This window comes from Rhineura floridana, chromosome 2, assembly GCF_030035675.1.
Source record: "Rhineura floridana isolate rRhiFlo1 chromosome 2, rRhiFlo1.hap2, whole genome shotgun sequence".
Taxonomy (NCBI): domain Eukaryota; kingdom Metazoa; phylum Chordata; class Lepidosauria; order Squamata; family Rhineuridae; genus Rhineura; species Rhineura floridana.
Window position 1 is genome coordinate 46,892,483 of NC_084481.1, and position 27,644 is coordinate 46,920,126.

At 42.2% G+C, this 27,644-nt stretch overlaps 1 protein-coding gene across 2 annotated transcripts in view; it reads left to right on the forward strand.

Annotated features, from left to right (window-relative positions):
- STK39 (serine/threonine kinase 39) overlaps positions 1-27,644 on the forward strand; it is a 172,269-nt gene that overhangs the window by 55,890 nt on the left and 88,735 nt on the right. For both annotated transcript variants that reach the window (XR_009760478.1, XM_061608579.1), the window contains exons 2-5: positions 19,434-19,546; positions 24,540-24,648; positions 26,203-26,344; positions 26,860-26,915. Coding sequence is in view for 1 of the 2 variants with exons in the window: in XM_061608579.1 (XP_061464563.1) it covers positions 19,434-19,546; positions 24,540-24,648; positions 26,203-26,344; positions 26,860-26,915 (420 nt within the window). In the remaining variant the exon portion in view is untranslated. The remainder of the gene's footprint in view (positions 1-19,433; positions 19,547-24,539; positions 24,649-26,202; positions 26,345-26,859; positions 26,916-27,644) is intronic.

Consider the following 27,644-nt stretch of genomic DNA (forward strand, 5'->3'; position numbering starts at 1 on the left):
TTAGAGGTCATGCCCAAGGGTTCCTCAAAATATGGAACTGACACTATCCTGGCATAGCTATGTTGGGATGGAATTGCCAGTGGAATCTATTTTAAGAGATGCTGGAACAGGAGGTGGTGATTTGTAAATGTATATGGGCCACCTCAGATAGCATTTCCACATTATCTCCAGAGCTTGGAAAAGTTACTTTTTTGAACTACAGCTCCCAACAGGCCAATCCAGTGGCCATGCTGGCTGGGGCTGATGGGAGTTGTAGTTCAAAAAAGTAACTTTTCCAAGCTCTGAATTTATCTCTGATGGTTTTTTGTTGGAGTTCATTCAGACATTCAAACTTCTAGCAAGTCAATAAAATGTAGAGAAATAAAGTGGTGTACATGCATGCGTGAACCAGCTTAGGGACTAAGTGCAATCAGTAAGTGGCTGTGTATTTGAAAGATTTTAGTTTGGGTGTGCTATAGGAAAGAAAAAGGCCTCTCTTCAGTATTGTGCACCATCGGTCTTCCTCGTATGGACACCATCATGCTATCAACAGATGGTTCTTACTGGCACTGAAACCCATTTACAAAGTTCCACTGAAAGTCAGTAGGACATCTATGTGCCTTTGGAGCTGTGACCATCCTTGGGGTTTGTTTCCTCCCTGTGCATGGCTTTCACAATTCTTCATGTGCTATCAACATAGGAAGCTGCATTTTACCGAATCAGACCCACAGGTTCATCTAGCTCAGTATTACCTACTCTGACTGGCAGCAGCTCTCCTGGGTCTTTGGCAGAGGTCTTTCCCATCACCTGCCAGGGACTGAACCTCAGGTCTTCTGCATGCAAAGTTACATGAAATCAGTTGCTTACCTTTTTTAGTCTCAAACTGATATAATCGGCTGGCATTTTATCTTGCAGAGATCATTTTGAAATTCGCTGCCATGCCTTACAGGTGTAGTGTTGCAGGTGAAATGCTAAAATTCCTATTCTGAAAGTATAGTATGACTTGATTTCATCTGGAAGTTACGGAATAGCTAAGAAAACAGATTATTGTTACAAATGTGTAGAACTGAAGAATAGAAACAGTGGACCTGAGGTGAAATTCTAGTGTAGGATAGCAATAAATCCAAGAGTGAGTAGCTGAGTAAGTGAGAAGAATCAGGGAAGAGGATAATTCTCTCTCTCTCTCTCTCTCATGGTGTGTGTGTGAGAGAGAATGTGTGTGTGTGTGTGCGCACACACACACACACACACACACACACACAGAGAGAGAGAGAGAGAGAGAGAGAGAGAGAGAGAGAGAGACCCTTGCAAAAGTTATCAGAACCCTGGCCAATGCTCTCATATTACTGAATTACAATGGTACGTTGTAATTTCGTTCTGTATGATATTTTATTTTGAAACACTGAAACTCAAAATCAACTATTGTAAAGTGACATTGGTTTTATTTTGGGAAATGTTTGTAAGAAACATAAACTGAAAAAAATGCATAAGTACTCAGTCCCTGTGCTGTGGAAGCTCCCAGTTTACACAGATGAAAGAAATTGCCCTATCAAGGACGCAGTTACCTTACCATTGGCCTCCACCTGTGAACCATTAAAGTTGTTGTCAGGATAAAAACCCCACTGTTGAAGGATCATTTGTCAGGCTGTGGATCTGAAGGAAAATGAAGACCAAAGAGCATTCTACAGAAGTGAGATGTAATGTAATACAAATGCATAGATTAGGAAAAGGGTACAAAACAATATCCAAGTGTTTGGATATCCCAGTGAGCACAGTTGGATTAATAATCAGGAAGTGGAAGCTGCATCACACCAGCCAGGCACTGCCAAGAAAAAGGCTGTCCCTCAAAACTCAGCGCTCGAACAAGGAGGAGACTTGTGAGAGAAGCTACAGAGAGGCTAACAGTCCCTTTGAAGGAGCTACAGAGTTCAGTGTCTGGGAGTGGAGTAATGGTGCACCAGTCAACCATATCAAGAGCTCTGCATAACACTGGCCTGTATGGGAGGGTGGCAAGAAAGAAACCATTACTCAAAAAGTACCATCTGAAAGCACGTCTAGAGTTTGCCAGAAAGCATGAGAGTGTCCCAGCTGTGGTGTGGGAAAAGGTTTTTTGGTCAGATGAGACCAAGATAGAGCTTTGTGGCCAAAACTTAAAGTGCTGTGTGTGGCACAAACCTAACACTGCCCATGCCTCAAGACACACCATTCCTACAGTGAAGTATGCTGGTGGCAGCATCATGCTGTAGGGATGCTTCTCATCAGCAGGGACTGGGCATCTTGTTAAAATGGAAGGAAGAATGAATAGAGCAAAATAAGGAAATACTGCAGGAGTTTATTTCAGTCCACTAAAAAACTGAAGCTTGGGAGGAAATTCACTTTTCAGCAGGACAATGATCCCAAGCACAAGGCCAAAGCAACTCTGGAGTGGCTCAAAAACAAAAAAAGTGAATGTCCTACAGTGGCCCAGTCAAAGTCCTGATCTCAGTCTCATCGAGAATCTGTGGCACTTTTTGAAAATTGTGGTCCACAAGTGAGGTCCAACCAACCTGAACGACCTGGAGTGAATCTGCCAAGAAGAATGGGCCAAAATCCCTCTGACACTGTGTGCAAAGCTGGTACGTGCCTAGTCCAAAAGATTTAAAGCTGTTATTGCAGCGAAAGGTGGCTCTACCAAATATTAATGTGTGGGGGTTGAATACTTATGCAAGCAACATGCTTCAGTTTGTTATGTTTCTTACAATCATTTCCCAAAATAAAAGCAATGTCACTTTACAGTAATTGATTTTGGGTTTCAGTGTTTCAAAATAAAATATAATACAGAACGAAATTACAATGTACCATTTGTAATTGAGTAATATGATAGCATTGGTCAGGGGTCTGATTGCTTTTGCAAGGCACTGTATATAATTTTTACCTTTGCAGTACATATACCGTACATAGAAACAATTGAGGGTACTGAGCCTGTAAACTGGATGTGTGCTTGTACGTGGAATGGCAAACTCAGGAGCCCTTTCTTCCCCTCCCCCACATTCCATGATGCCCAAACACCAAAGTTCAAGCCCGGTGAGTAATAGATTTGATTTGATACCGAAGAAGTGAAAATAAGTTCTGTAGAGAGAGGAAAAGAACAAGAGGTACCACTGTTGCTGCCAACTAACTCTTGATAGCCTTGAATTTTAATTTTAGGTCATTAAGGTTTTTTATCATTCCATTATATATATAAAACCAGTTGTGCACATTCCATAGGCCTATATAACACATACATACACACACAGTCATTGTGCACTTTCCCCAGGCCTAATGGAGAATGTACACATAATCTGTCCGTGAAGAGGGAAGCGTGCACATTTTCTGGTCAATGTACACAGTCCCCAACGGGCCACGGGAAATGTGCATATACTGACTGAATTTTGCACGTTGGTCATTATCTGTAATCCCCAACAGGCCTTGGGAAATCTGCATATATTGACTGAATACTGTCCATTCTCCAGGCAATATACACATTCTCCCAGAAACACCCCCCCCTGTGTTAGTGGTACTGAGAACATTTCTTTAGCTATCATTTCAATTTTGAAATGGGATAATAAAATAGCTGAAAACATTTGAAAAATTGTTACTGCTTACACAGAACATACAGGAATTTTGGGAAATACTCAGAATGAATTTATCTTAAAGAAACAAGACTAAGATATTTAACATTTCAAAATGGTATAATATTTTAATTTAGAATCATAGAATAGTAGAGTTGGAAGGGGCCTATAAGGCCATCAAGTCCAACCCCCTGCGCAATGCAGGAATCCAAATCAAAGCATTCCCGACGGCTGTCCAGCTGCCTCTTGAATGCCTCCAGTGTCGGAGAGCCCACTACCTCTCTAGCTAATTAATTCCATTGTCGTATGGCTCTAACAGTTAGGACGTTTTTCCTGATGTCCAGTCAAAATCTGGCTTCCTGCAACTTGAGCCCGTTATTCCGTGTCCTGCACTCTGGAACGATCGAGAAGAGATCGTGGCCCTCCTCTATGTGACAAACTTTTATGTACTTGACAAGTGCTATCATATCTCCTCTCAGTCTTCTCTTCGCCAGGCTAAACATGTCCAGTTCTTTCAGTCTCTCCTCACAGGGCTTTGTTTCCAGTCCCCTGATCATCCTTGTTGCCCTCCTCTGAACCTGTTCCAGTTTGTCTGCATCCTTCTTGAAGTGTGGAGACCAGAACTGGATGCAATATTCAAGATGAGGCCTAACCAGTGCTGAATAGAGGGGAACTAATACTTCATGCGATTTGGAAACTATACTTCTGTTAATGCAGCCTAATATAGCATGTGCCTTTTTTGCAGCCACATCACACTGTTGGCTCATATTCAGCTTGTGATCAACGACAATTCCAAGATCCTTCTCACATGTCGTATTGCTGAGCCAAGTATCCCCCATCTTATAACTGTGCATTTGGTTTCTTTTTCCTAAGTGTAGAACTTTGCATTTATCCCGGTTGAATTTCATTCTGTTGTTTTTAGCCCAATTCTCCAGCCTATCAAGATCCCTTTGAATTTTGTTTCTGTCTTCTAAGGTATTAGCTATGCCCCCCAATTTTGTATCATCTGCAAATTTGATAAGCATGCTCTGTACCTCCTCATCCAAGTCATTAATAAAAATGTTGAAGAACATTGGGCCCAGGACCGAGCCCTGTGGTACCCCATTCATTACTTCTGCCCAGTTTGAGAAGGAACCATTGATAAGCACTCTTTGAGTACGATTCTGGAGCCAACTGTGGATCCACCTGATAATTGTTCCATCCAGCCCACATGTAGCTGGCTTGCTAATCAGAATATCATGGGGCACTTTGTCAAAAGCTTTGCTGAAGTTGAGGTATATTATGTCCACAGCATTCCCACAGTCTACAAGGGAGGTTACCCGGTCAAAAAATGAGATAAGATTAGTTTGGCAGGATTTGTTCTTCATAAATCCATGTTGGCTCCTAGTAATCACTGCATTGTTTTCAAGGTAAAACTTGTAATTGTTATGAATATAATTCTATAAGGAATGTTCATATATAACCAGTAACTGTGTAGAGTAATCTAAAGGTATTACCTATAATCAGCCGGACTGATTATAGATGGAACCAGTGCGTAAAATCATTTTTACAAATATATATTTGTAAAATTATCAGCACAAATATATGTTGTGTTAATATATATGTGCAATATCTTTAGATTAATCTACACCAGCCTTTTTCAACCAGTGTGCCTCCAGATGTTGTTGGACCACAACTCCCATCAGCCTCAGCCAGCATTGCCAATGGTCGGGAAAGATGGGAATTGTGGTCCAACAACATCTGGAGGCACACTGTTTAGGAAAGGCTGATCTACACAGTTACTAGTCATATATGAATATTCTTCAGCTTCACTTGTAGGCACCAGAGGGAAAACTGAAGCACCGTTTCACTCAGAACCAGTTTTCAGTCTGTCCTGAAAATATTTTAGCAGCTGAAGAAGTTGCTCCTGTTAAAAGAGGTTGAGAGAAATCGTAAAGCTACAGTCATTGTCTGGTGGCCAAGGATTTCAGCGGTGCTACTGTAAAGCAAAATGCTCCTCAAATAAATGTAAGCGCAAGAATATGAATGTACTCTGCACCTCAAAATGTCATGGTAGCCAACTTTGTTGTAACAAGAAGTGACAACTTAACATGAAGAAGTAAAGGATGTACTGAAAGTGCCATTTCAATATTGCATTCATATGTGTTCTGTAATCAATTATAGAATTATATTCATAACAATTACAATTTAAAGTATTATACCATTTTGAAATGTTAAATATCTTAAGCCTTTTTCTTTAAGATAAGCTCATTCTGCCTATTTTCCAAAATTCCTGTATATTATGTACAAGCAGTAACAAGTTTTCAAAAATTTCAACTATTTTATTATCCTGTTTCAAATTTGAAATGGTAGCTAAATAAATGTTCTCAGTACCATTAACATTGGGGGAGGGCACTGTTTGTTACTATGTTTTGTTACTATTTCCCATTATGTTTTTAAAGATGTAAACAATAAATTTATCATGTTTTTAATTCCCTGTATTGAAATGGACGTTGTTTGTGGAATTTTAGAAATGTTTTCATATTGATTGGAACATGAATTCTCATTCTTTGACAGCCTGTGTTTTTCACCGTCCAGCCTCAGCAATGTTGTCAAAAAAGACAGCGATAAGAGCAGGAGTGAACTTTTTTTCCATCAAGAGATGAATTCCCTTAGAGGTAATCTGTCAGCAGTGGGCAGGGCCAGAATATCCAGTGGGTGGAGCCAGATGTATCTCACACTTTCTCTTCCAGCCCTTTTTCCTACCGGGTAACAGTTCTTCAGTTGGTTACCTCTTCCCTCTACTGTGATCCCAATAACGATTGACCCCATGCTGCTATGAAGCTTTTCCCCAAGCTTATGACAGTTGACATGGGGGCAATTTTCATTAAGATCGTGGGGGAGAGAGAGGGAAGGTTTTAAACTCTCCTCACCCTGTAATTCATTCTGTGCTGCTCAACTGAGCGGGAAACAGCTGAAAGTGAGGAAAAAGAGGTTGGACTGCAAAAAAAAGTTAATCTGGAGTTCCATGTTTTCTTCCGTCTGCTCAGTGAAAGGCCCATGTAAGATTAGGCAGTGGACCAGAAACAGCCCAGGGGTGCAAATTGTACACTTCTGAACTAGAGATAGAAAACAAAGGCATGTATCTTGAAAACTATTCATACTAACTGGAGAATGTGCATATTGCCTGGAGAATGTACAAAATTCTGTGAAGGTATGCACATTCTCCACACTTCTTAGATATTATATTATATTATTTATTTATTTATTTAATTTGTATCCCGCCCTTCCTCCCAGCAGGAGCCCAGGGCGGCAAACAAAGCACTAAAACACTTTAAAACATCATAAAAACAGATCTTAAAATACATTAAAACAAAACAGCATTAAAAACATTTTAAAAAACAACCTTTAAAAAGGGTTAAAAACATTATTAAAAACATATTAAACAATTCTGACACAGATGCAGACTGGGATAGGTCTTAACTTAAAAGGCTTGTTGAAAGAGAAAAGTCTTCAAAAGGCACCAAGAAGATAGCCGAGATGACTGGAGAATGTACAAAATTCAGGTGATATATGTACATTCCCCATGGCCTGTTGAGGAATGTGTACATTGACTGGGAAATGTGCACACTTCCCTCTTCATGGATAGATTATGTGCACATTCTCTGTGAGGCCTGGGGAATGTGAACAATTACCGGTCATTATGCACATTAAGATTAAGTTACATTCCTCTAAACACACACACACAAACACACTCACATACACAGAGACAGACAGAGAGAGCTTGTGTCATAAACTCAACACTTGATAGCTGTCACTTTAATAATCTCAAGAATCAAATTAGAGGTTGCAAGGAAAATACTTATACAGTAGGGCCCCACATATGGCAGGTTAGGGACCAGACCCCCGCTGAAAAGCGGAACATTGATCAGCTGTAGTGCGGGGAGCTCCAGCTGATAGCGTTTGGCCCCTGAAGCTCCCCGCGCAACAGCTGATGGATGTTCCGCTTTTCTGTGCATTGCCCTCTCCCCCCCCCGCTTGCTTGCTCACTCGCCCTCATAGTGGGGGAGTAGTGCTGTCCTTCTGCTGCGGATCGCAGGGAGGGACGTGCCTGCCCACCTGTGCCTGCTTGCTCGCCCTACGCCAGCTCCCTCGCTCGTCCTGCCATTGCCTGCTGCCTCGATCGCTCGCCCTATGCTGGCTCCCCCACTCATCCCCCCTTGCCCGCTCCCCCTCCCCCCTCCCTGCTCTCTTGCTTGCTACCGCCAGCTCCCAGGCTCGTCCTCCTCACTGCCAGCTCCCTTGCTCGTTCCCCCCTTGTCCTCCCACCGCCCCCCACTTGCTCACATGCTTACTCAGTGCACACACATTGCTTACCTTGAAATCTTAAGAGTGTTGGCTGCAGCGCTTGTATCTTTGCCGGGTCTCCTGGCACGGCACTGAGGAGCGGGTTGGAGCTGATGCAGGTGTTATTCCTGCACATGCAGAGGTAATCAGCCTCTGGGCAGAGAAGTGCTTGGTGTAGGCCGCCCTTTCATCCTTTAGGGCTGTGAGGCCGGCTGGCTCTCTGTTGCATGGCGAGCCTTCACCGTTGCCCCTGGGGCTGGCACATTTTCATCATCTGACTTGAAGTCATCCAAGTCTCCATCATCTGACCCATCATCGAATCTTACTCGTTTTGATGGTGGAGACTTGGATGAAGCTCTTGCTGTTGACGGTTGTCCAAGGCTAGCTGTAGCTGTTGCTGTCGAAGGTTGCGATGGTACTTTCTTAAAGTAGGAAAGCAATGAACTTTGCCTGATGAATTCCCTTCTCCTTTCCCTTAGTATTTCTTTATAGCATGCAATATCGTTTAGAAGGCTTGCATTCACTTTAGAACTTCTTTCGAAATTTGGATCAATCCTTTGAAAAGTTGCCATCCCCATTTCTATACAGTTGATAGCTTCTTCCAATTCCTTGGTTGTCATTTCTCTAGGCACAGCAGGACTATCATCAGGATGGGACTCCTTCGCGAAACATCCTTCTTTGCTCTTCAGTCAGAAGATCATCTTCGTCTGTTAGGGTCTCGTCATGAGAGACAAGCAATTCTGCCACATCCTCAGGCTCGACTTCCAATCTAATTCCCTTGCCATTTCCACAACATTTGTAGTAACTTCCCCTACTGGATTCTCAAAGCCTTCACAATCATCCACAAGTGTGGCAATTAGTTTCTTCCAAACACCTTTCAATGTTGTTTCTTTAACTTCCTGCCATGCATCTCTAATAGTTTTTATACCATCCAAAATCATGAAGCCTTTCCAAAATGCTTTTAATTTATTTTCACTTTGCCCAGGTACTGTATTGCTGTCTAGGGCATTTATAGCCTTAGCAAAAGTTATTCTTAGGTAATAGGATTTAAATGCTGCAATTACACCTTGGTTCATAGGCTGCAGCAATGAAGTTGTATTTGCAGGTAGAAAAATAACACTTATCTCCTCGTACATATCTCCTAGAACTCTAGGATGGCCAGGGGCATTGTCTGTAAGAAGTAAAATCTTAAAAGGAATTTTCTTTTCCTTGCAGTAAGCCTCAACTGTAAGCTTAAAATAGTCTGTGAACCAATTTGAGAAAAGATCGCCAGTCATCCAAGCTTTTGAATTGGATTTATAATAAATAGGGAGGCTAGCTTTTGCATAGTTCTTTAGGGCCCTAGGATTTTCAGAGTGATAATCATCATAGGTTTTAACTTGCAATCACCAGCTGCGTTAGCCCCTAACAAGAGAGTTAGCCTGTCGTTTGCAGCTTTGAAGCCAGGCATTGACTTCTCTTTAGCAATAAAAGTCCTAGACAGCATCTTCTTCCAATATAGGCCCATTTCGTCCATGTTGAAAATCTGCTGCTTAGTATATCCACCATCTTCGATGATCTTTGCAAGCTCACTTGGATAACTTTCTGCAGCTACTGCATCGGCACTAGCCGCTTCACCCTGCACTTTGATGTTGTGGAGATGGCTTCTTTCCTTAAGCCTATTAAACCAGCCTCTGCTAGCTTCAAATTTATCCTCAGCGGCTTCCTCACCTCTCTCAGCCTTCATATTATTATTATTATTATTATTATTATTATTATTATTATTATTATTATTAAAGTTTATTTATACCCTGCCTTATGGCCGAAAGGCCCTCAAAGCGGCTTACAAGAAAAACGCAAATATAGAAATACATCAATAATACAATTTACAAAAATTAAATAACAAATAACATCATTAAAAAACAGCGGTTACAATTTCCAGTGAAAATACAGGGTAGTGCAGGTGCCTGGAGCAGCAGAAACATCTCAGGTTGCCCCCAGCAAAGCTGTGAGTTGGTTCTCTTTCCTTCTATGCTTGCAAGTCCAACACCTTCAGTTGAACTTCTGATCAGCTTCTCTGATGGCAAAATACGAGTAAGCTTTCCTCAGTACCAGCCGGTCCTGCAGAGGCAGGGTGGGTCATGGCCTGGATGTCGTTCCCCATCCCACTGCCATAGCTGTAAATGGCGGCAGTGGCAGCGGCCCCCCACTTGGCGGCCACGTAGATCTTCTCGGAGAAAGTGCACCTGCCACCCTGCTGGATGAAGGCGAGCCACGGCGTACCTGCGATGGTGGCAGGGGCCGGGACACTGAAGTTGGTGAGGGGGTTGCAGGCATTGACTGTGTCAAGCCTCTCTGGCAGCACCAGCTTAACAGAAGAGACTCATTATTATTATTATTATTGTTTATTTCTACCCCGCCTTTTGGCCAAAAGGCCCTCAAGGCGGCTTACAAAAAAACACAAATATAAAAATACATCAATACATCAATAAAATACATCAATACATCAAAATACATCAATAAAACAATACAATTTACAATTTACAGTAGCCATCTGACCAGCAGAGCGAGTTCCTCATTCCAAGGCACAGGATTCCAAATCAGAGGCTGGAAAGGGGACCCACAGGGATCATCCGTTCCAACGCGCATGCTCATACCAATATTACTGTACTGTATATATTTTATACAGTACTATACTGTATATATTTTTATTTTTTTACTGTATACAATACAGTATATATTATATACTGTATATTGCAGTATATATACAGTATATTACTATATATAATATATTATTATACAGTATTACTGTATATAATATATATATATATTATAAATAAATTATAAGTGTTATAAATAATTATATATTTATATATAGTGTGAGATCCAGTGTGGTGTAGTGGTTAAGGTGGTGGACTACAACCTGGGAGACCAGGGTTCGAATCCCCACACAGCCATGAAGCGCACTGGGTGACCTTGGGCCAGTCACTGCCTCTCAGCCTCAGAGGGAGGCAATGGTAAACCCCCTCTGAATACCGCTTACCATGAAAACCCTATTCATAGGGGCGCCATAAGTTGGAATCGACTTGAAGGCAGTACATTTACATTTTTTATATATATAGTGTATAATATAATATAATACAGTAATCTTAACCTTTGAATGTTTGGAAAATTGCCAGAATACAGAGAGACACTGAATGCACAAATGCTGAATCAGACTGAATCACCGACAATACTGTAAAATGGCGCCCGACGCTCCTCTCGGATTCAGCTGCTGAGCACGTCATCAGAGCTTGGAAACGTTCCTTGTTTCAACTACAACTCCCATCAGCCCAACTGTAGTTTAAAAAAGGAACGTTTCCAAGCTCTGGCAACGTGCTCATGGCATCGGGCACCATCAGTTTGTGCACTCAGCATCTTTCTTTTCCAAGCTCTTCGCATCGTGCCGCAAAATCGCTGCAAAAATGCAACAAGTGCCAAACATATGGAACGTGGATACAATTCAAAGCCGCCGCATTAGCGAAGCACCGGAAAGCGGGGCCCTACTGTAAAACAACGGGGTTTGTGTGTGTGTGTGTGTGTGTGTGAGAGAGAGAGAGAGAGAGAAATGGGAGATGCTGTGAATTTGACTGGAGGAAACAGTGGCTGGAGGTGAAGGGTTAAGCACCTCTTCAAGCACCCGTCCGCCGCATCAGCTAGTTACTCCAGTCAAATTCATAGCTGCTATTAATTAAAAAAAAAATTCAGAAGCTATAAGGGAGTCACTTGTAACAGTCTTGTTTGGGTCCTAAGAAATTATATATGTTTGGCTATTTTAAAAAAATACTGGTCCATCACTTAAATTGGACTTGCCTGTATATATTGGCACAGGGATTAACTTTCGTTGTACGTTTGTAAGTTTCCCAGGTTATTTCCTCTGCCTAACTTTAACTCTTGCTGATATGTTCAAAGTGAAGTGAGATTCTCTCCGTGGATGGTAATGGCATCCACATCGTCTACTGCCACTCTTCTTAATATCTGCCCTGGCAAAGCTCAGAGAGGCTAGGCCTATTTGCAAGCTCTCCAGCAGCCATCCCTACCCCGCTTTCTCTTTTATCCCCTCGCTTCCAACCCCCCCGCAGCCTTTAGGCTAAATGGATTGAGTCACTTCCAAATGATTTTTATACTATCCCTCTGTTGCATCACAGGAATTCTCCAGAGCACTGGAAATCGTTCCTGTTAGTAGCAGGAGTGATACCATACTAGAGAGGGAAGACTAATACAGTAGGGCCCCGCTTCTTGGCACCCCACTTTTTGGCATTCTGCTAATACGGCGCCAGTGGGGTGATCAACTGGAGGGGGGCTGGAGCTCCCCGTGCTCCAGCTGATCTCGCCAGAGGAGGGGAAGATCAGCTGTAGAGCGCTACAGCTGATCTCTTCTGGTGCGATCAGACTCCCACACTGGAGCTGATCGTGCTGGAGGAGGGGAAGATCAGCTGTAGTGCACCACAGCTGACCTCCTCCGGCGCGATCAGCAGGTTAGATTCCAGACCCCCGTGCTACAGCTGATCTGGTTTTTGGCAGTTTTTGCTTTTCGGCAGGGGTCTGGAACCTAACCTGCCGTATGAGTGGAGCCCTACTGTATTGATCCTGTTGGTGTATAGTTCACACTTGCTACATTTGCCCTTCTACCATCCCTGTGTCCAGAGCGGATTTGCAGGGACTAATGTTCAATGCATAGATGATTTTCCTCCTTCAGAATGAGCATGCAACTGCAGCATGTGATAACTGCAACACACTGAAGGGCCAGTATTTGAAAGGTGTGCAGCTTAAATCACTTAGAAGTGTGGTTTATTAAACTCATGCTTTTAAATGTCTAGGCCCGATTTTTGGTACCCATCTGGGCCTCCTGATCAGTGTCCTGTAAATGTGATTTTTTTATCCGTTAAACATTCTCCATACTTGCTACTAACTCCTATCTGGGCTTATGTTGTAATTATGAAGTTGGAAAAATCCATCTTTTTGCTGCTATTTAGAGCCAGTGTGGTTAGAATGGTGAACTGGCACCTGGGAGGCCAGGTTTCAAATCTTCTCTTGGCCATGAAGCTCACTGGGTGACCTTCGGCAGTCACTGTCTCTCAGTCTAACCTACCCCACAGGATTGTGAGGACAGAATCAGGAGGAGAACCATGTTTGTACACCACTTTGAGTTCCTTGGAGGAAAGATGGAAGATCCATACAAATCTCATGAGGTATTGGGAGGCAGGGATACTTGGGACTGCATGCAGTGGAGTGTAAAGTCTAAAGATTAAAGTTGTTCAAGTTGCATTCCCAGTGGTCGTGTAGGGACCCCTGTGTACCAAAAAACAACAACAAAACCCTGGTGAGATCTCCCACCTTGGGGTAGCTTGGTAATCTGTATCATCCTGATAAGTGGTATAGAAGGTTTTACCACACAGTAGGTGGGAATATAGTGGAAAATTAAATTAGAGTGTGTGTGTGAGTCTGCTTGTTTGAATGGTAAGCCAAGGACGAAATAAAGGCTTGTTGATTGTCAGGCAGAAATTGTATAGATATGTTCTCTTCTAGGAACTTCCTTGTTAAGTGAGACTTGCATGACAGAGGCTTATGAAGTTTTATTTACAATAACCTATTGCGGTCTATTATTTATATAGTGAGCTAATGATTTGCACTTTCTGATGGTGTGCCAGAGCTACCCTTTTGTTCTTTGCAAGGTGGAATATGTAGTTAAGTTTCTTGAAGCACCTGCAGGATTGGGTTAGGCTAGTCATTGTTTAGCAGCTTAAAATAAGGTTGTCAGGCAAGTACATTAAGCCAGTTAAATCTGTGTTCTACATCAAGCTTGCCAGTTGGCAGCTGGATGATAGATAGTGCTAGGAGTGGCATTTAAAAAATGAGTGGGTGGGGGCTTGGGGTACATCCACATCAGCATGCTTGTCACATGCCATTTAAAGCTATTCTGTCAAAGGTGACTCCAGTTTTTTGTGCAGGCTTCTAGGCAAGAAGTTTGTTCTCCGTCCCCTTCTCTGTGACAAGGCATCTCGCTCTTCCCCAGCAAGAGTGTAGGTATAGGCCTTACTTCTGCAACCTCTAATCTGTCCTCCTGATTGGTTTTGTGAGACCATTGTGGAATGGATTAGGGATTATACTGGATCTGGGAACTAGCTCAGTGGGTCCTTCAAAGGCACATAGGCCTCTTTAAGCATCAGCCTAGCCTTGTAAGGTGTTGGTAGGAACATTGAAAGCTGCCTTCTCCTGAGTCAGACCATTGGTCCATCCAGCTCAGTATTGTCAACACTGAATGGCAGTGGCTCTCCAGGTTTTTCAGGCAGGATTATCTCCCAGCCCTACCTGGAGATGCTGGGGATTAAACCTGGGACTTTCTGCATGCAAGGCACATACTCTACCACTGAGCTATGGCCCCTTCACAAAACCCTGCTCTGGTATAAGTCTTTTGCTTTTTAAGTTCCTTCTTGCACAAGATTGTGCTTGCATTTAGCTTCATCTCCCTGCACCCCACCAGCTGCCTGCCCAGTAGGGTTGTGTTAGAATTCTGCCCAATTTGGATTTGGTACCGGATTTTTCATTTATGCGCTTATTCTCAATTGCTGAGGATTGAATTTTAATGCTGCAAATTTCTGCAGCTATCTTTGAAAACGGACTTACAAAAAAACCACACAAATCCGCCTCTAAAACATCGACTGCAAGAATGATAATTTATCTATATTTCAAAATATTGATATTTTTCAGGAAAACATAAATATTTCCTTTAAAAATATTGATATTGACATTTTTAAAAAATATTGATATTAATAGTGATTTTTTTCTGAGGGGGAAAAAAAGGATCAGTAAAAGCAGTGGGTAGTGGTTACAGAACGAACTCAAATCGATGCCAGCCTGTTAGGTTGATGGAATGTTTGTGAACTGGCACTTGCCAATGGATCCCATCCCTACCGCCCACCCAATAATGCTTAATTTTGTGCAGTTGCTTCTGTGTACTTGTTTACACCACAGTAAATGAAGATGTGTACAGAAAAAGGCATGTTAGAAAAGGAGAGGATGTTGGAGACCAGACTGGTGGCCACTCTAGTAAAATATACTGCCTTCAAGTCGATTTCGACTTATGGCGACCCTATGAATAGGGTTTTCATGAGGCTGAGAGGCAGTGACTGGCCCAAGGTCACCCAGTGAGCTTCATGGCTATGTGGGGATTTGAACCCTGGTCTCCCAGGTCGTAGTCCAACACCTTAACCACTACACCACACTGGCTCTCAAGTAGTCCTTCCTTTTTCTCCTCCCACATCTTTTTTTCTGTGAAGTGCACTAATTTTAGTTGTTGCCTGAAAGTCATGTATCCGTGCTGCATGGATGGAAGAGCACAGTGGTACAAATTTTTACAAGGCAAAAAAAAAAAAGGTTAACTAATGGAAGAGAGTTGAAACAATGACTTGGAAGAATGAGAATGAAGGATTTGAGAATGAATAAACTGTGGGAATATGTGAACATTGCCAATGGAGTGTAAGCTCTTGTTCAGAAGTAACATGAAATGGAAGAGCATCTTAAAAAGCTATAGTTCTCAGGATCCTTTGGGGGGGTAAGGCATGGCTGTTTAAAGTGGCAGTGATGCTGCTGTAAATATTTACTGCCAGTGAGGCCCAGGTCTCTGAGTTCTACTGGCAGTACCGACTCTGCCTCAGATCAGTTAGTACTTCATTTTTGCTCTTATAGCAGCCATGACATACTAACGCATAATCCTTTGTTCAAGTAAAAGGGAAAATAATGGGGGGAAAGACTATAATCTATATATTGCCAGGCTGGGTGTGTCTGCCTCCTGTGGCTTGCCCTGTGAGACAAGGCAGGAGCAAGTAGTGATGCAAGTTTTCAGAATAAAACAAAAGTACAGGGAAATCATCACCACTGAATCAAGATTCAATCTCCTAGTTTGTAATCACACTGCTGAAATGGTAACGAAGGCATGCTTGTAAACGATAGATTTTGATTACAGAAGTTCTACACCATATTGCCTAAGTTTGGTAGGCTCCGTTTGACATGAAGTTTGCACACAGTTGCTCATAAAAATACAAGCTTCCATATGGCCCTGTTTCATTCACATTTTGAGCAGCTACAGGGATAGCTATGCCCCGTCCTCTGATTTAGGGTACATTCTTATTTTGTGGGCACAGTACTTTGTAGTGACCCTCCTTTTTGTGGGCTTTCCTCCTCCCTGCTTATATGTTGTCCCAGGGTAACCAGTGTTGTCAGCTGGATGATCCTGGGTCCCATCTGCACTATTCATTCAAAGCACTATGATAACCACTTTAAATAGCCATGGCTTCCCCCAAAGAATCCTGGGAACTGTAGTTTGTTAAAGGTGCTATAGTTTGTTGGGAGACTGCTATTACCCTGGCAGAGCTACAATTCCCAGAGTGGCTTAACAATCAATCCCTCTTCTCAGGGAGCTCTGGGAATTGTAGCTCTGTGAGGGAATAGGGGTCTGTAACAAACTACAGCACCTTAAACAAACTACAGTTCCCAGGATTCTTTGGGGGAAACCAGGACTTTTTAAAGTGGTATGATACTGCTTTGAATGAATAGTGCAGATGGGGCCTTGGATGGTCCCAAATCTAAAATGCTAGGATAAGGAAAGTTTTCTTGGAAGTCTCGCTCCAGCAGTTTAATTTATGTTAAAGTAAATTGATGTCAGTGGCACTTTTGTGGTTAGGGTTTAGGATTGGAATGTATGAGGTACATATGCCTGGGCATATGCAGTAAAGTTTCTCCAGTGTGGAAACCAGGTGCTCTCAAGTATATTTGCCCATATTTCTTTAATTTTTTTAAAAAAGATAATTGGTAAAAAAAAGTCCAATTAATTGGAGAATATCAAAGCATTTGTTGCTATGGTGTGGTGTTGGTTTTGTCTGCGTATCTTGGTAATATAATTGAGGGGATTTGCTGAGCTTTGTCTTCAAAGCCTGGCAGGGTGAAAACTGCATACAAAACATCCTACTTCTAAATAAGCAAGCAAACATCAATTAAAACACAGACAATAACTTCCAGTAATGAAGTATTATGTCAGTTCTGTTGTCGGATGAGAGGGAAGAGCACCCTATTATTCTGGATTAGGCACGCAACTGAATTCCCATTGTAAAGCTCCGTAACAAAAGGCTTTTTATGCACATGTTGTATTAGTTTGGGGCATGCCAGTTTCATAGACAGAGTGGAACCTCTTATTGAGAAGACCAATTGGGGCATATTCCAGGACAGACTTGACCAAAGCGGTGTGTTTTGCTAACTGGATTCTGGATTTTCATCTCCATCCAAAATATCATTTGGTAGCCTTTATACAGTGTTTCCATATGTTTGCAGTTATGCCAGCTTCTTATGCAGTGTCTAAAGTTTCAAAGAAACAATGTTCTTATCAGCCCTTTAGTGTCTGTCAAATCAACAAAAGAGCGCTTTGCCTAATTGTCACCTCACATGGTCCCAAATCTAAAATGCTTCTCCTTAAGGTCTGCCGTATTCACTAAGCTTTTGTCTGCAATCAGTTGAGTTGGTAGGGATGTCAGTGAAACCACGGGCAAGAGAGTCCAGGATATATCATCAAAGAGGCAGAACTTGTATAACGTGAAAATGAGCCCTTCTTGTTTGGGCTAACCTAACCCTCTCTCCACAGAGAGGCTTAAAAACTACTAAAATGAGTTTCAGACTTACCAAGATATGTCTGATCAGTGTAAAACATTCAACATACTGTGTTATGTGTGTATGTGTGGTAACATACTGTTTTAGATGCTGTGGTATATCAAATCCAACTCTTCTTTGTGAGCGAGCAGAGTAGTGACACCTAATTTTTTTACTAATGGGGGAGAGTTGAACCAAGATTTCATAAGCGTTTAGCTGCTAAAACTTGACATCTCTCTTTGTCATTAAGAAATTGCTTTTGGAATATCCTCAGTAGATACACTATGTGGACAGAACTGTTTAGAAATAGTATTCATGTCTGATAACCAGTCTCTGTGTGACATTGCACACCATCACAGTGGCTTTTGAAATTTCTCGCTTCAAGGAACCCTTGTGTTAATGGAACCCTTATAATATTGCAGAGGATTTTCGGACGGTTTTGGGCATGTAGCCCAAAGTGCAGGCCTGTAGGGGCTCACCAGTGTTTCTTGTGAATTGAGAGAACATCCTAGTACAGGCAGACATGAGCTGCCTTCAGTTATGTATCATCAACTCTTTTTGTTTTTTAATTTTTGTAGAATTCTTGTGGTCTCTCAGTATGTGTGTTACACTTTATGAAGCAAGAATTGTGTGCTCCAGATTGTTTTAACAATCAAGGCATAGCTCATATGTGGTAAGCAATTCTGAATATGCACTGTTAACTTAAGAATGTCAGTGCTTTGGTAGGCCAGAACAACTTTCTTTTAATTTCCAAAATAACAACTACTTACCTGAAATACCACCTCCTGTCCTCCAGACCCTCTTAGATGTTGAGATCAGCAGAGGGGGACCCTTTTGGTAGTTCCACTGCCTTCAGAAACTTGGGGGGACAGCCTAGGAGAGTGCATTCTATGTGGCAACCCCTGTGTTGTGGAACTTTTCCCCACAGTGGTATGTCTGGCAACTTCGCTGTAGACCTTTCAGCGAATGCTGAAGATGCACCTCTTTACCCTGGCTTTTGATACCTGAGATGTATATTTTTAGGACCCACTCTATTTCTGTCATATGATTTTTAGGTTGTTTTTAACTGTTTTTAATTATGTGTTATAAAACTGTTGTGACTTGCCCTGGGACCTTTGGGTGAACGGCAATCTAAGTAGTAGTTGTTGTTGGGCCACCAGAAATAGACCTACCAGTGGACTGTTTGCTTTCCTCATAGAGTTCTTAGAATCCTGCCCAACCATAACTCTGGAGGAACTCTTCCAATGAAGAGGAGGAAGACTCTGCTGAAACCTCCAGCACAGCCAGGGACCTGTGAAGTGCCCAAGCAGCCCAAGTTTCCCAGCCCCAAAGAGACCTTGCTTGGCTCCCCTGATGACCCTACACACTTGACTTGTTCTCAGACTCTCTCCTTTTGACCAGAGCAAGTGGAGGAGGGCTCCGCTGGCAGCCAGAGGCTTTCAGTTCAGTTGATAGGAGGGAGAAGGCAGAGAAGGACCCGTTGGGCCCAGGGGCCCAGCAGATAACCAGGTAGGGAGAGGAGTTGCCCTGCTCTCTGCTGGGGTAACAGCTCTGTGTTGGGCTCCCATAGGCACCTCTAGCTCCATATTCAACCTAGCTCCAGTTCTGGTTTGCCCCATTTCCAAGTACAGCAGCTGACAATGGACAAGAGGACACATGCTGTGCTCCGTGTGGCTGTGCATTGCAAGTGATGGGGTGGGGGAAAGGAATGATGGGCATGCTGTCTTTTTCAGGGGCCCGTTGACCGCCATTGCTGATTTTAGAATTGAAGAAGTACCTGATGAGCTCCTGTGGGACCCCAGGCTTTCACAGCCTACAGTTTTAAAAAGTTCTGCAGTGACAGGTAGCTTTCAACATGTGTTTTTGTTCTGTCTCTTCCAGGTAGCGGCGCTACAGCTGTAGTCCAAGCAGCACTATGCAAACCCAGGCAAGAACGCGTAGCAATAAAAAGGATCAACTTGGAAAAATGCCAGACCAGTATGGATGAGCTGCTTGTAAGTAAACTGAGCTGAAGAAGATACATACTTGTACACACTAGAATCTGTAATGGTTGAACAATGTTCATAAAAACTGAAATAGTGCAATTCAAAGGTCCAATGAAAGAGCATGGATTTCTGTCCTGTGGGTGTCTTCCCCCCCACTCCCCCAATAGCTTGTCACTACTTCTGTTCCATTTGAAAGACCCAAATCACTGCCCTCTTTTAATTCTTGCTGAAGAATGGTTTCAATTAATAACATTAAAAGGGATTGCAAATAAAGATCTATTTACTTTCCTTTCTTATCTAAATATGTCCCTCTAGTGTTTTTCTTTTTCTTTTTCCTGCTGGGGATGTGTTAGCACCTTTGTTACAGGAGCTCACATTCTGCCAAGAATTAAAACTGATACTGGGAAGTGTACAGAGCATAATGAAGTATCATTCACGTGGCTGCTGTGAGAACACTGACTCCATATGGCCTTATTTTCCCTTGCTCAAATGAATGATTAAAGGGCTCTTGGTTTTCCTTTTCTCTATGAATTACCACCTGCCTTAGGCTTCTGTATTGGGAAAGCAGAGTGTGAAAATGTGAGACATATTTTTTTTAAGAGTGAAAACAGGCACTCTGAATCACAAGGGGCAAAGAAAATGCAGCTTATGTCCACAGTTGTGGTAGGGAAGTATTGCTGCAACAGCTGTATCCTGGCTTTTCTGCACAATAGATCTCTTATTACATTCTTTCTTATGCTTCATCCTGGGGACTTGGCGCTGGTAACCATTTTTAAAATGTCTATTTGGGGGGAAAAAACAGACTGAAACCATATCCCATGATGGTTGTGTTCCAATGTTATGCTAAACCATGGTTTAGCCATGTGATTTAAATGAGCCCAAGCAGTTCCCTCTTCTCCTTCACCCATGCAGCCGGAAGGAGGAGTTCGGAAGCATTTGCTTTCACTTTTACTTGATTGCTGCTCCTGACAACTTGTCAAAAAACAGTGGTTAACGCTAACTATGATTTCATACAAAACAAGCCACCTTCAATCCATGGTTTCTGATGCTGGTTTATTTACAGTAACTGTAGCTAGTGTTAAAACAGTATTCCTGGTTCAAATGACAAAGGCAGCTGCAGTTAAGAGCCAAAAGCTTCCAAACACCTCAGCCATGCAGGAGGAGGAGGGAGGCAATGTGTGAGCCTGGGAAGAGGCTAGGCTTGTTCATGTTGCAGCGCGCCATAGTTTAATAGAGGGATGGCTAACCTGTAGTCCTCCAGATGATGCTGTACTGCAACTCCCAACAGCCCCATCCAGCCTGGTTAATGGGCAGAGATTATGTGAGTTGTAGTCCAGCAACATTTGGAGAGCCATAATCTGGAAAGATTTTGCTAGCATCTGGATGCATCAACTAAAATGCTTTCCCCTGATCAGGAAAAGGCCACATAGATTTGCTGACATCTGTAATGAATGCATATTTTTAACAATTTATTCTCTTTGTCTCAGTTTTAATAAGACATTGAATTCTGGTTGCAGAAACTATTCCTGTGTGTTTAAACCTGATTTTTGAGACTTTTGTTTGGAAATTATTTTTAGTATTACATGAGTTTATATGTCTGTGTGCAGCTTTCAGAGGTGTGTGTGTTTGTTCCATTTCTAGACTGCCTATCGACCAAAATGTCCTAGGGCACTGTTCTTTGGCTTTGGGTCACCATACGTTGTTGGACTCAACTCTCATCATCCTTGGCCATTGGCTAAGCTGGCTGGGGTTGATGGGAGTTGTTGTCCAACAACATCTGGGGATCCAAATTGAAGAACACTGCCCTAGTGGGCTTAAGAGATCGATAAAATATACAAATGCAGTGCAGTCCATAAATTTGTCTTTAGACAAATATCATAAAAACACAGAAGGCGCATAGAGCATAATCAAAACACAAAAACGGACCAGCATAAAACTTTTTTAAAAAACCCTAAAAATAGCAGAGAGAGGGTGTCATTTATGCCCAGATCTAAATGTACTGGAACTGAAATTAGGAGAATAAAAGGTGTTCACCTGGTGCCAAAAAGAGCTTAACGTAGGTGCCAGGCAAGCCTCTCTGCAGAGAGCATTTTGCAGATGGGCCATCACTAGCACCAAGAAGGTTCTGTCTCTAGAAGCAACCCTCCTAATCTCAGTAGGTTGGGGCACATTGTGAAGGGCCTCTGATTTAAGATTTTTGGAGGATCAGACAGGTATATATGAGAGGAGAGGATCCTTCAGGTCCCCTGGCCCCCAAGCTGTTAGGACTTTGAAAGTTCATACCATCACTTTGAAGTGGGCCTGAAAGGTCAGTGTAGATGACAAAGCAGTCCCTGTTAATAATATCCCTGCCGTATTTTGGACTAGCTGAAGTTGGCAGGCAATTTTCAAAGGCAGCCCCACATATAATGCATTGCAGTAATCCAGCCAGGTTATTCAGCAAGTGTGTCTCTGACCAGATGATTGGTAGATCACCTGAGGCTGATGAATGGTGCTCAGAGCAATGGTGCCTCAAGGGACAATGATGGACCTAAAAGCACCCTCAAACTATAAACCTGAATCTTTAAGGGGAGAGTAGCTCCACTTGAAAGCCACTTAACTGGGAAGATGAGCCACCTGCCAATGGTATCTCCACCTTTTCTGAATTGAACCTTGGTTATTAGTAATCATCTGGTCCATTACTGAGCCCAAGCACTAGTCTGGAACACCTGTTGTCCCACTGGATTTGAAGAAAAGGTGATGTAAAACTTGCGGCCATCTGCATATTGGTGACACTTGGTGCACATCTCTAGACAGCTCCCCCAGTGGTTTCCTGTTGATATTAAACAACATAGGTAATACAGTGGAGCCCTGTGGTATCCCGTAGTATACTTGTCATGAGGTAAAGCAATAATCCCTTAGCACTATCTTCTGGAAGCAGAACCGCTAGAAGGATACCATGGCTGAAGATACTGAAAGTCACTGAGAGGTCAAAGAGTATCCCCCGTCTTACTCTCAGCAAAGGACATCCCAAGGCAACCAGAGATGCTTCTGTTAAAAAACCAGGCCTAAATTCCCATTGAAGTAGATCTAGAAAACCCATGTCATCAAGACAGCAAATACATTGCCAAAGAAGGGGATAGTTTGTAACCAGCCTCTAGTTGTTGACATCCTTCAGGTCCAGGCTAGCTTTTTGCATGAGTAGTCTGTAGCTTCAATAATCTGTGTATATGAATTTATGCAGCTCTATGGATTCACATTAATTGTTGTCTGCTTGTTTCTGATCTGACATCTTGCAAAAGAATAGGGGATGTCTGAATAAAAATATGTGGGCATTTTTGTTTGATTTCCCCACTTTCCTCTATCTTTGAGGAAAAGTAGAGCACTACAAGCCCTATTTGTTGAAATAGTAATATTCCATTGCTCTTCAACTGCCAGTCTTTATTACAGTGAAGTGAAGCAAGTGTAGGGCCTGTTTAGAATTGTTACATTTCAATATGAAAGTTACTTGCTTATGATTCCTCCCCTCCCCACCCCCCCGGCATGCTCTACTTTGCCTCTTACAAAAGAAAATTGGTGGCAAAAGGTTTGGCATCTTGCTCTTATGGAGCGACTCCTTGTAAAGTACACTTTTGAATGTACGTGGTGGCTGCTCTTACAATATTCCAGCAGTGATAAGTGTTTGTATAAATCCAATGGGGCACAGTCGGCCTTCTGGACTGGTGTGATTCAGATGTGATGGTTTTCTTGGAGGAGATGCACTGTGGGGATATCATTGGGCTATGGTGTTAAAGTACCGTATCCCTGGACATTTTGTTATTCAGTGTTTATGGAGATCCTCCTCCCTCCTTTTTTCCCCTCTCTCTTCTCTGGATAATTACGGTTTTGTTCTATTCTTGTTGTTAACCTGGTTTGTATGAGAGGTTATAAAATACAATAAAAATATATATTTTTTAAAAAATCATTTCAGTGAGTTTCTACTAAGCCAGGTCCTGTGACAGGATGCGTTTCTTTTGACTTTGGTTTTTTGATGCCCTGTTGTGTTGTATGTGTGACATTTCAATGTGCCTGTAAGCTCCAGGAAGCCAGTACTGTGGCCCATGCCTTACTACTATCTGCCTCCTTGTTGAACCAGAAATTCTCACTTTCTTCCAGTACCTTTGGATGAGCAGAGTTTGGTTTTTTTTCGTTTGCTAAATCTTCAGAATACTTGTGCATCCTGTTTCATCTGACTTTCTTGCCAGATTTGTTAACTGGAACTGCCTGCCCTGCTATATGGGCGGATATCTAAATAGAGATGTCAGAAGGTTTCTGCTGAAGCTGTGTGAACAACTTGTTTCCTTCCTTACTGAATGAGTTTGCTTTTCTGTCTGTCTCTCTTTTCCCCCTGCCCCCACACTTCAGGCTTGAGAAAAAAAAAAAGAGGCAGCAGCGAAGGAACACATACATTTAACCTTTTATATATGAACCCCTCCCTCGGTCTATTAAAAAGAAATGTGACTGAGAATGAAGGCAGAAGTAAATCACAAATGATTTATGCTAAAGTAAGAAGTAACAACTGTAACAAAACTGACAGGTATGCCTAGGCCTAGCAATTCCAGCTGTTTCTCCCCATCTCTTTCAATAGGCTGACTCCTTCAGCTGGTTATTACTCCCAGCTGTCTTAAAGGAAGACTTAAACGGAAACTCCATACTAAATCACCACATTTCTCTGCCTCTTAAGAAACTCTCACAACCCAGCAACTACATAATATAATCCTTTAAGCGTTAGGTACATTGATTTCAATGGGTCTGCTGTGAGTAGGACTGATATTAATATCACCCATATAATCTAAGCCATATTTTTCCTTCCTGAAAGCTGCAAGTAGGAATTGCTAGTTCTTAAAATATGTCAATTCTAGAACAATAGTTGAGTTCCCTTTCTCTGCAAAATAAAGCCTCCCTTTGGTTGCATAGCTAGAGCATCTTCTATAGCACATTTTATGTTTTCTTGCCAGAATACTATGCTGTATTTTTCTTATAGAAAGAAATTCAAGCAATGAGTCAATGCAACCATCCCAACATAGTTACATACTATACATCTTTTGTGGTCAAGGATGAGCTCTGGTTGGTTATGAAACTGCTAAGTGGAGGTAAGTCTGTGTATTATTTCTAAGGTGATGCAGTGAAATATTGGTATAGTAGGGCCCTGCTTCTCGGCACCCCGCTAATACAGCACCAGTGGGGCGATCACCTGGAGCGGGGGCTGGAGCTCCCCGTTCTCCAGCTGATCTCACCAGAGGAGGGGAAGATCAGCTGCAGCGCACTCCAGCTGATCTTCTCCTCCTCCTGTGCTATCAGACCCCGTGCTACAGCTGATCTTCTCCTCCTCCAGCGTGATCAGCGGGTTAGGTTCCAGACTCCCGTGCTACAGCTGATCTTCTTCTCCTCCGGTGTGATCAGCGAGTTAGGTTCCAGGCCCATGTGCTACAGCTGATCCCGCCGGAGGAGGGGAAGATCAGCTGTAGCAAGCTACAGCTGATCTTCTCCAGGGCGATCAGAGCCCCGTGCTACAGCTGATCTCACCAGAGGAGGGGAAGATCAGCTGCAGTGCATGCCAGCTGATCTTCTCCTCCTCCTGTGCTATCAGACCCCCGCGCTATAGCTGATCCCGCCGGAGGAGGGGAAGATCAGCTGTAGCTTGCTACAGCTGATCTTCTCCAGGGCGATCAGAGCCCCGCACTACAGCTGATCCCACCAGAGGAGGAGGAGATCAGCTGTAGCACGCTACAGCTGATCTCCTCCTCCTCCAGTGCAATCAGCAGGTTAGGTTCCAGACCCCTGTGCTACAGCTGATCCACTTTTTGGCAGGGGTCTGGAACCTAACCTGCCGTATGAGTGGGGCCCTATTGTATTACCTTTTACCTAATAAATTTATGACCTTAAGCACTGAAGTAAAGTACTGAATTTCTTCATTGGATCTTTCTATTTTTTCTTCTTCCTCACCTTCAAAATTGCTTTTATACTAGCATATATCTGAAAATATTCAATAAATATTATCAGCTTGGTATATGTGGTGTAAATATTTAAAGCCGTGCAAATAGTTTTCTTTAGAAATTGGCTACATATTGGTAGGTCTGAGGTATAAATGTGTGTGTGTGTGTTTTGAAAGTTTTTGTCAATTGTGAAAAGTACCACATCCTTCATTGGTTTTTGGAAATGGGATCCTGAGAAGGCAAAAGTATTCCCTGCTCCAGAGGGAGAGCAGTGCTGAACCCCTTACTCAGAATTGGCTTTATGATTTTGTGAGGTTACTAAATCTGATTACATAGTGTCATAATATCTTAACTCGCTATACAATTTGGCTCAGATCGTTTCCTAGGAAGAAGGGGCCCTAGTTTTCAAGGGGTGTGTGTGTGGAAATTATAATGAAGCAATTGCCAGATGGATAGCGAAAATATATTACTAGGTTTGTGTTCAAACATGAAACAGATTTTGGCCCTCCTGAAAGCATAACTTCTATACCAAAATATCAGCGAGGCAACAATCAGCACAGCTTTACCTATTGAAGGTCTCTGAATGCATATGAAGGTTAGATTGAAAAAGAAAAACTTAATTATACATCATTAACCCTTAATTGCAAGATGATTCCTAAAAAGAATATTTCCCTTTTTATTCTACAATATGTATATTTTTTTAAATTCTAGGCTCCATGCTGGATATAATAAAATATGTTGTCAACAGAGGAGAGCACAAGAGTGGTGTCCTTGAAGAATCAATAATAGCAACAATTCTTAAAGAAGTTTTGGAAGGCTTAGATTATTTACACAGGAATGGGCAAATTCACAGGTACAAGCATGTGATGTGTGTAGATGCAGCACAATTTCTCTTTCATGATTTGCCTCCTTGTTTTTGATTGGTCCCCATAATTTGATGCTTTGGCAGGGAGAGAAAAGAAAATGTTATGAGGCTGGGAGCCAGGAAGTACTGATGTTTCAGTTTGGCTCTCATCCTACCTTACCTTGTTTACAAATTTAATGGGGTGGGGGGTGGGAGAAGTGTGAAGAGACTGAGTTGAGATGTGAGGAAGCTTTATGTTGTGATCTGAAGAACTTCAGAGACTTCCAGCCTAGGATGTGATTTACAAGATAAACTTTCAGTGTGTGGAATAATATCCATTTCTTTGAAATTTCATTTTAAAAGTGGCAATTTTGCTATTAATGAGAAGATTATATAATCACTACGATTTGAGTAGCTTTTAATTTATCCCGTGGCATGTTTCTCAACAAAAATTCCATTGAGTGCAATCATGTCCTCGTTTACCAGAACTGAAATGCTTTCTATTCATTCATTCATTTTTATAGGGATTTAAAAGCTGGCAATATCCTTCTGGGGGAAGATGGCTCAGTACAAATAGCAGGTAATAATTGTTAACATCAAAGCTTCAAAATGTATATGGAGAATCTGAAATGTGAATTTTAGTCTTTGAGAATGTAACCAGATTGAAGAGTATGGTATTCATTTGTGACGAGCTGCAGGCTGAAGCATTTGGTGTACTTAATAATAATAAAAAAACCCTGTGGGATGTGTTGCTTAACCTTTGCAAAGTGTAGAGCCTTATGCAGGAATATTGGTTAAGAGCATGCGCTGGCAAGTCCTCAGCTCAAATTTCAACTATGCCATGAACTTACTAGAGGGCCTTAGGCAAGCTACTCCCCCTCCCCCTTCTGCGGTGTGGAGATAGTATTGGTGTTTGCAGGTTTATTGTAAATGCTGGTGGACTGTAGTAAAGAGCTTTTTAGTGTACTGAAGGCTATGTAAGTGGAAGCATGTATCTTTAGTATGATCCATGGTTCTACTTGGCATTCAAATTTATACCTCTTTTTGTGTGTTACTGGGTGAAATATTTTGATGAAGATAATTCACTGTGGCTACTGATCCATTCCTGTGATCAGTGTTCCACAGTAAGGATGGTTTGTGCTCGCACCTTGGCATGTTGTTTACAATTTAACAATTGCACTAAGGAAAAAGGAGTTCTGTGCCTTTTTTTAAAAGGATGTACATTGCTGTGCATGCGTTTGAATAGTTTTGCTTTGCTAGACAGGTAGTCTTAAAGAGTCTTTGGCAAGCTGCTGAAGCCACACCTCCA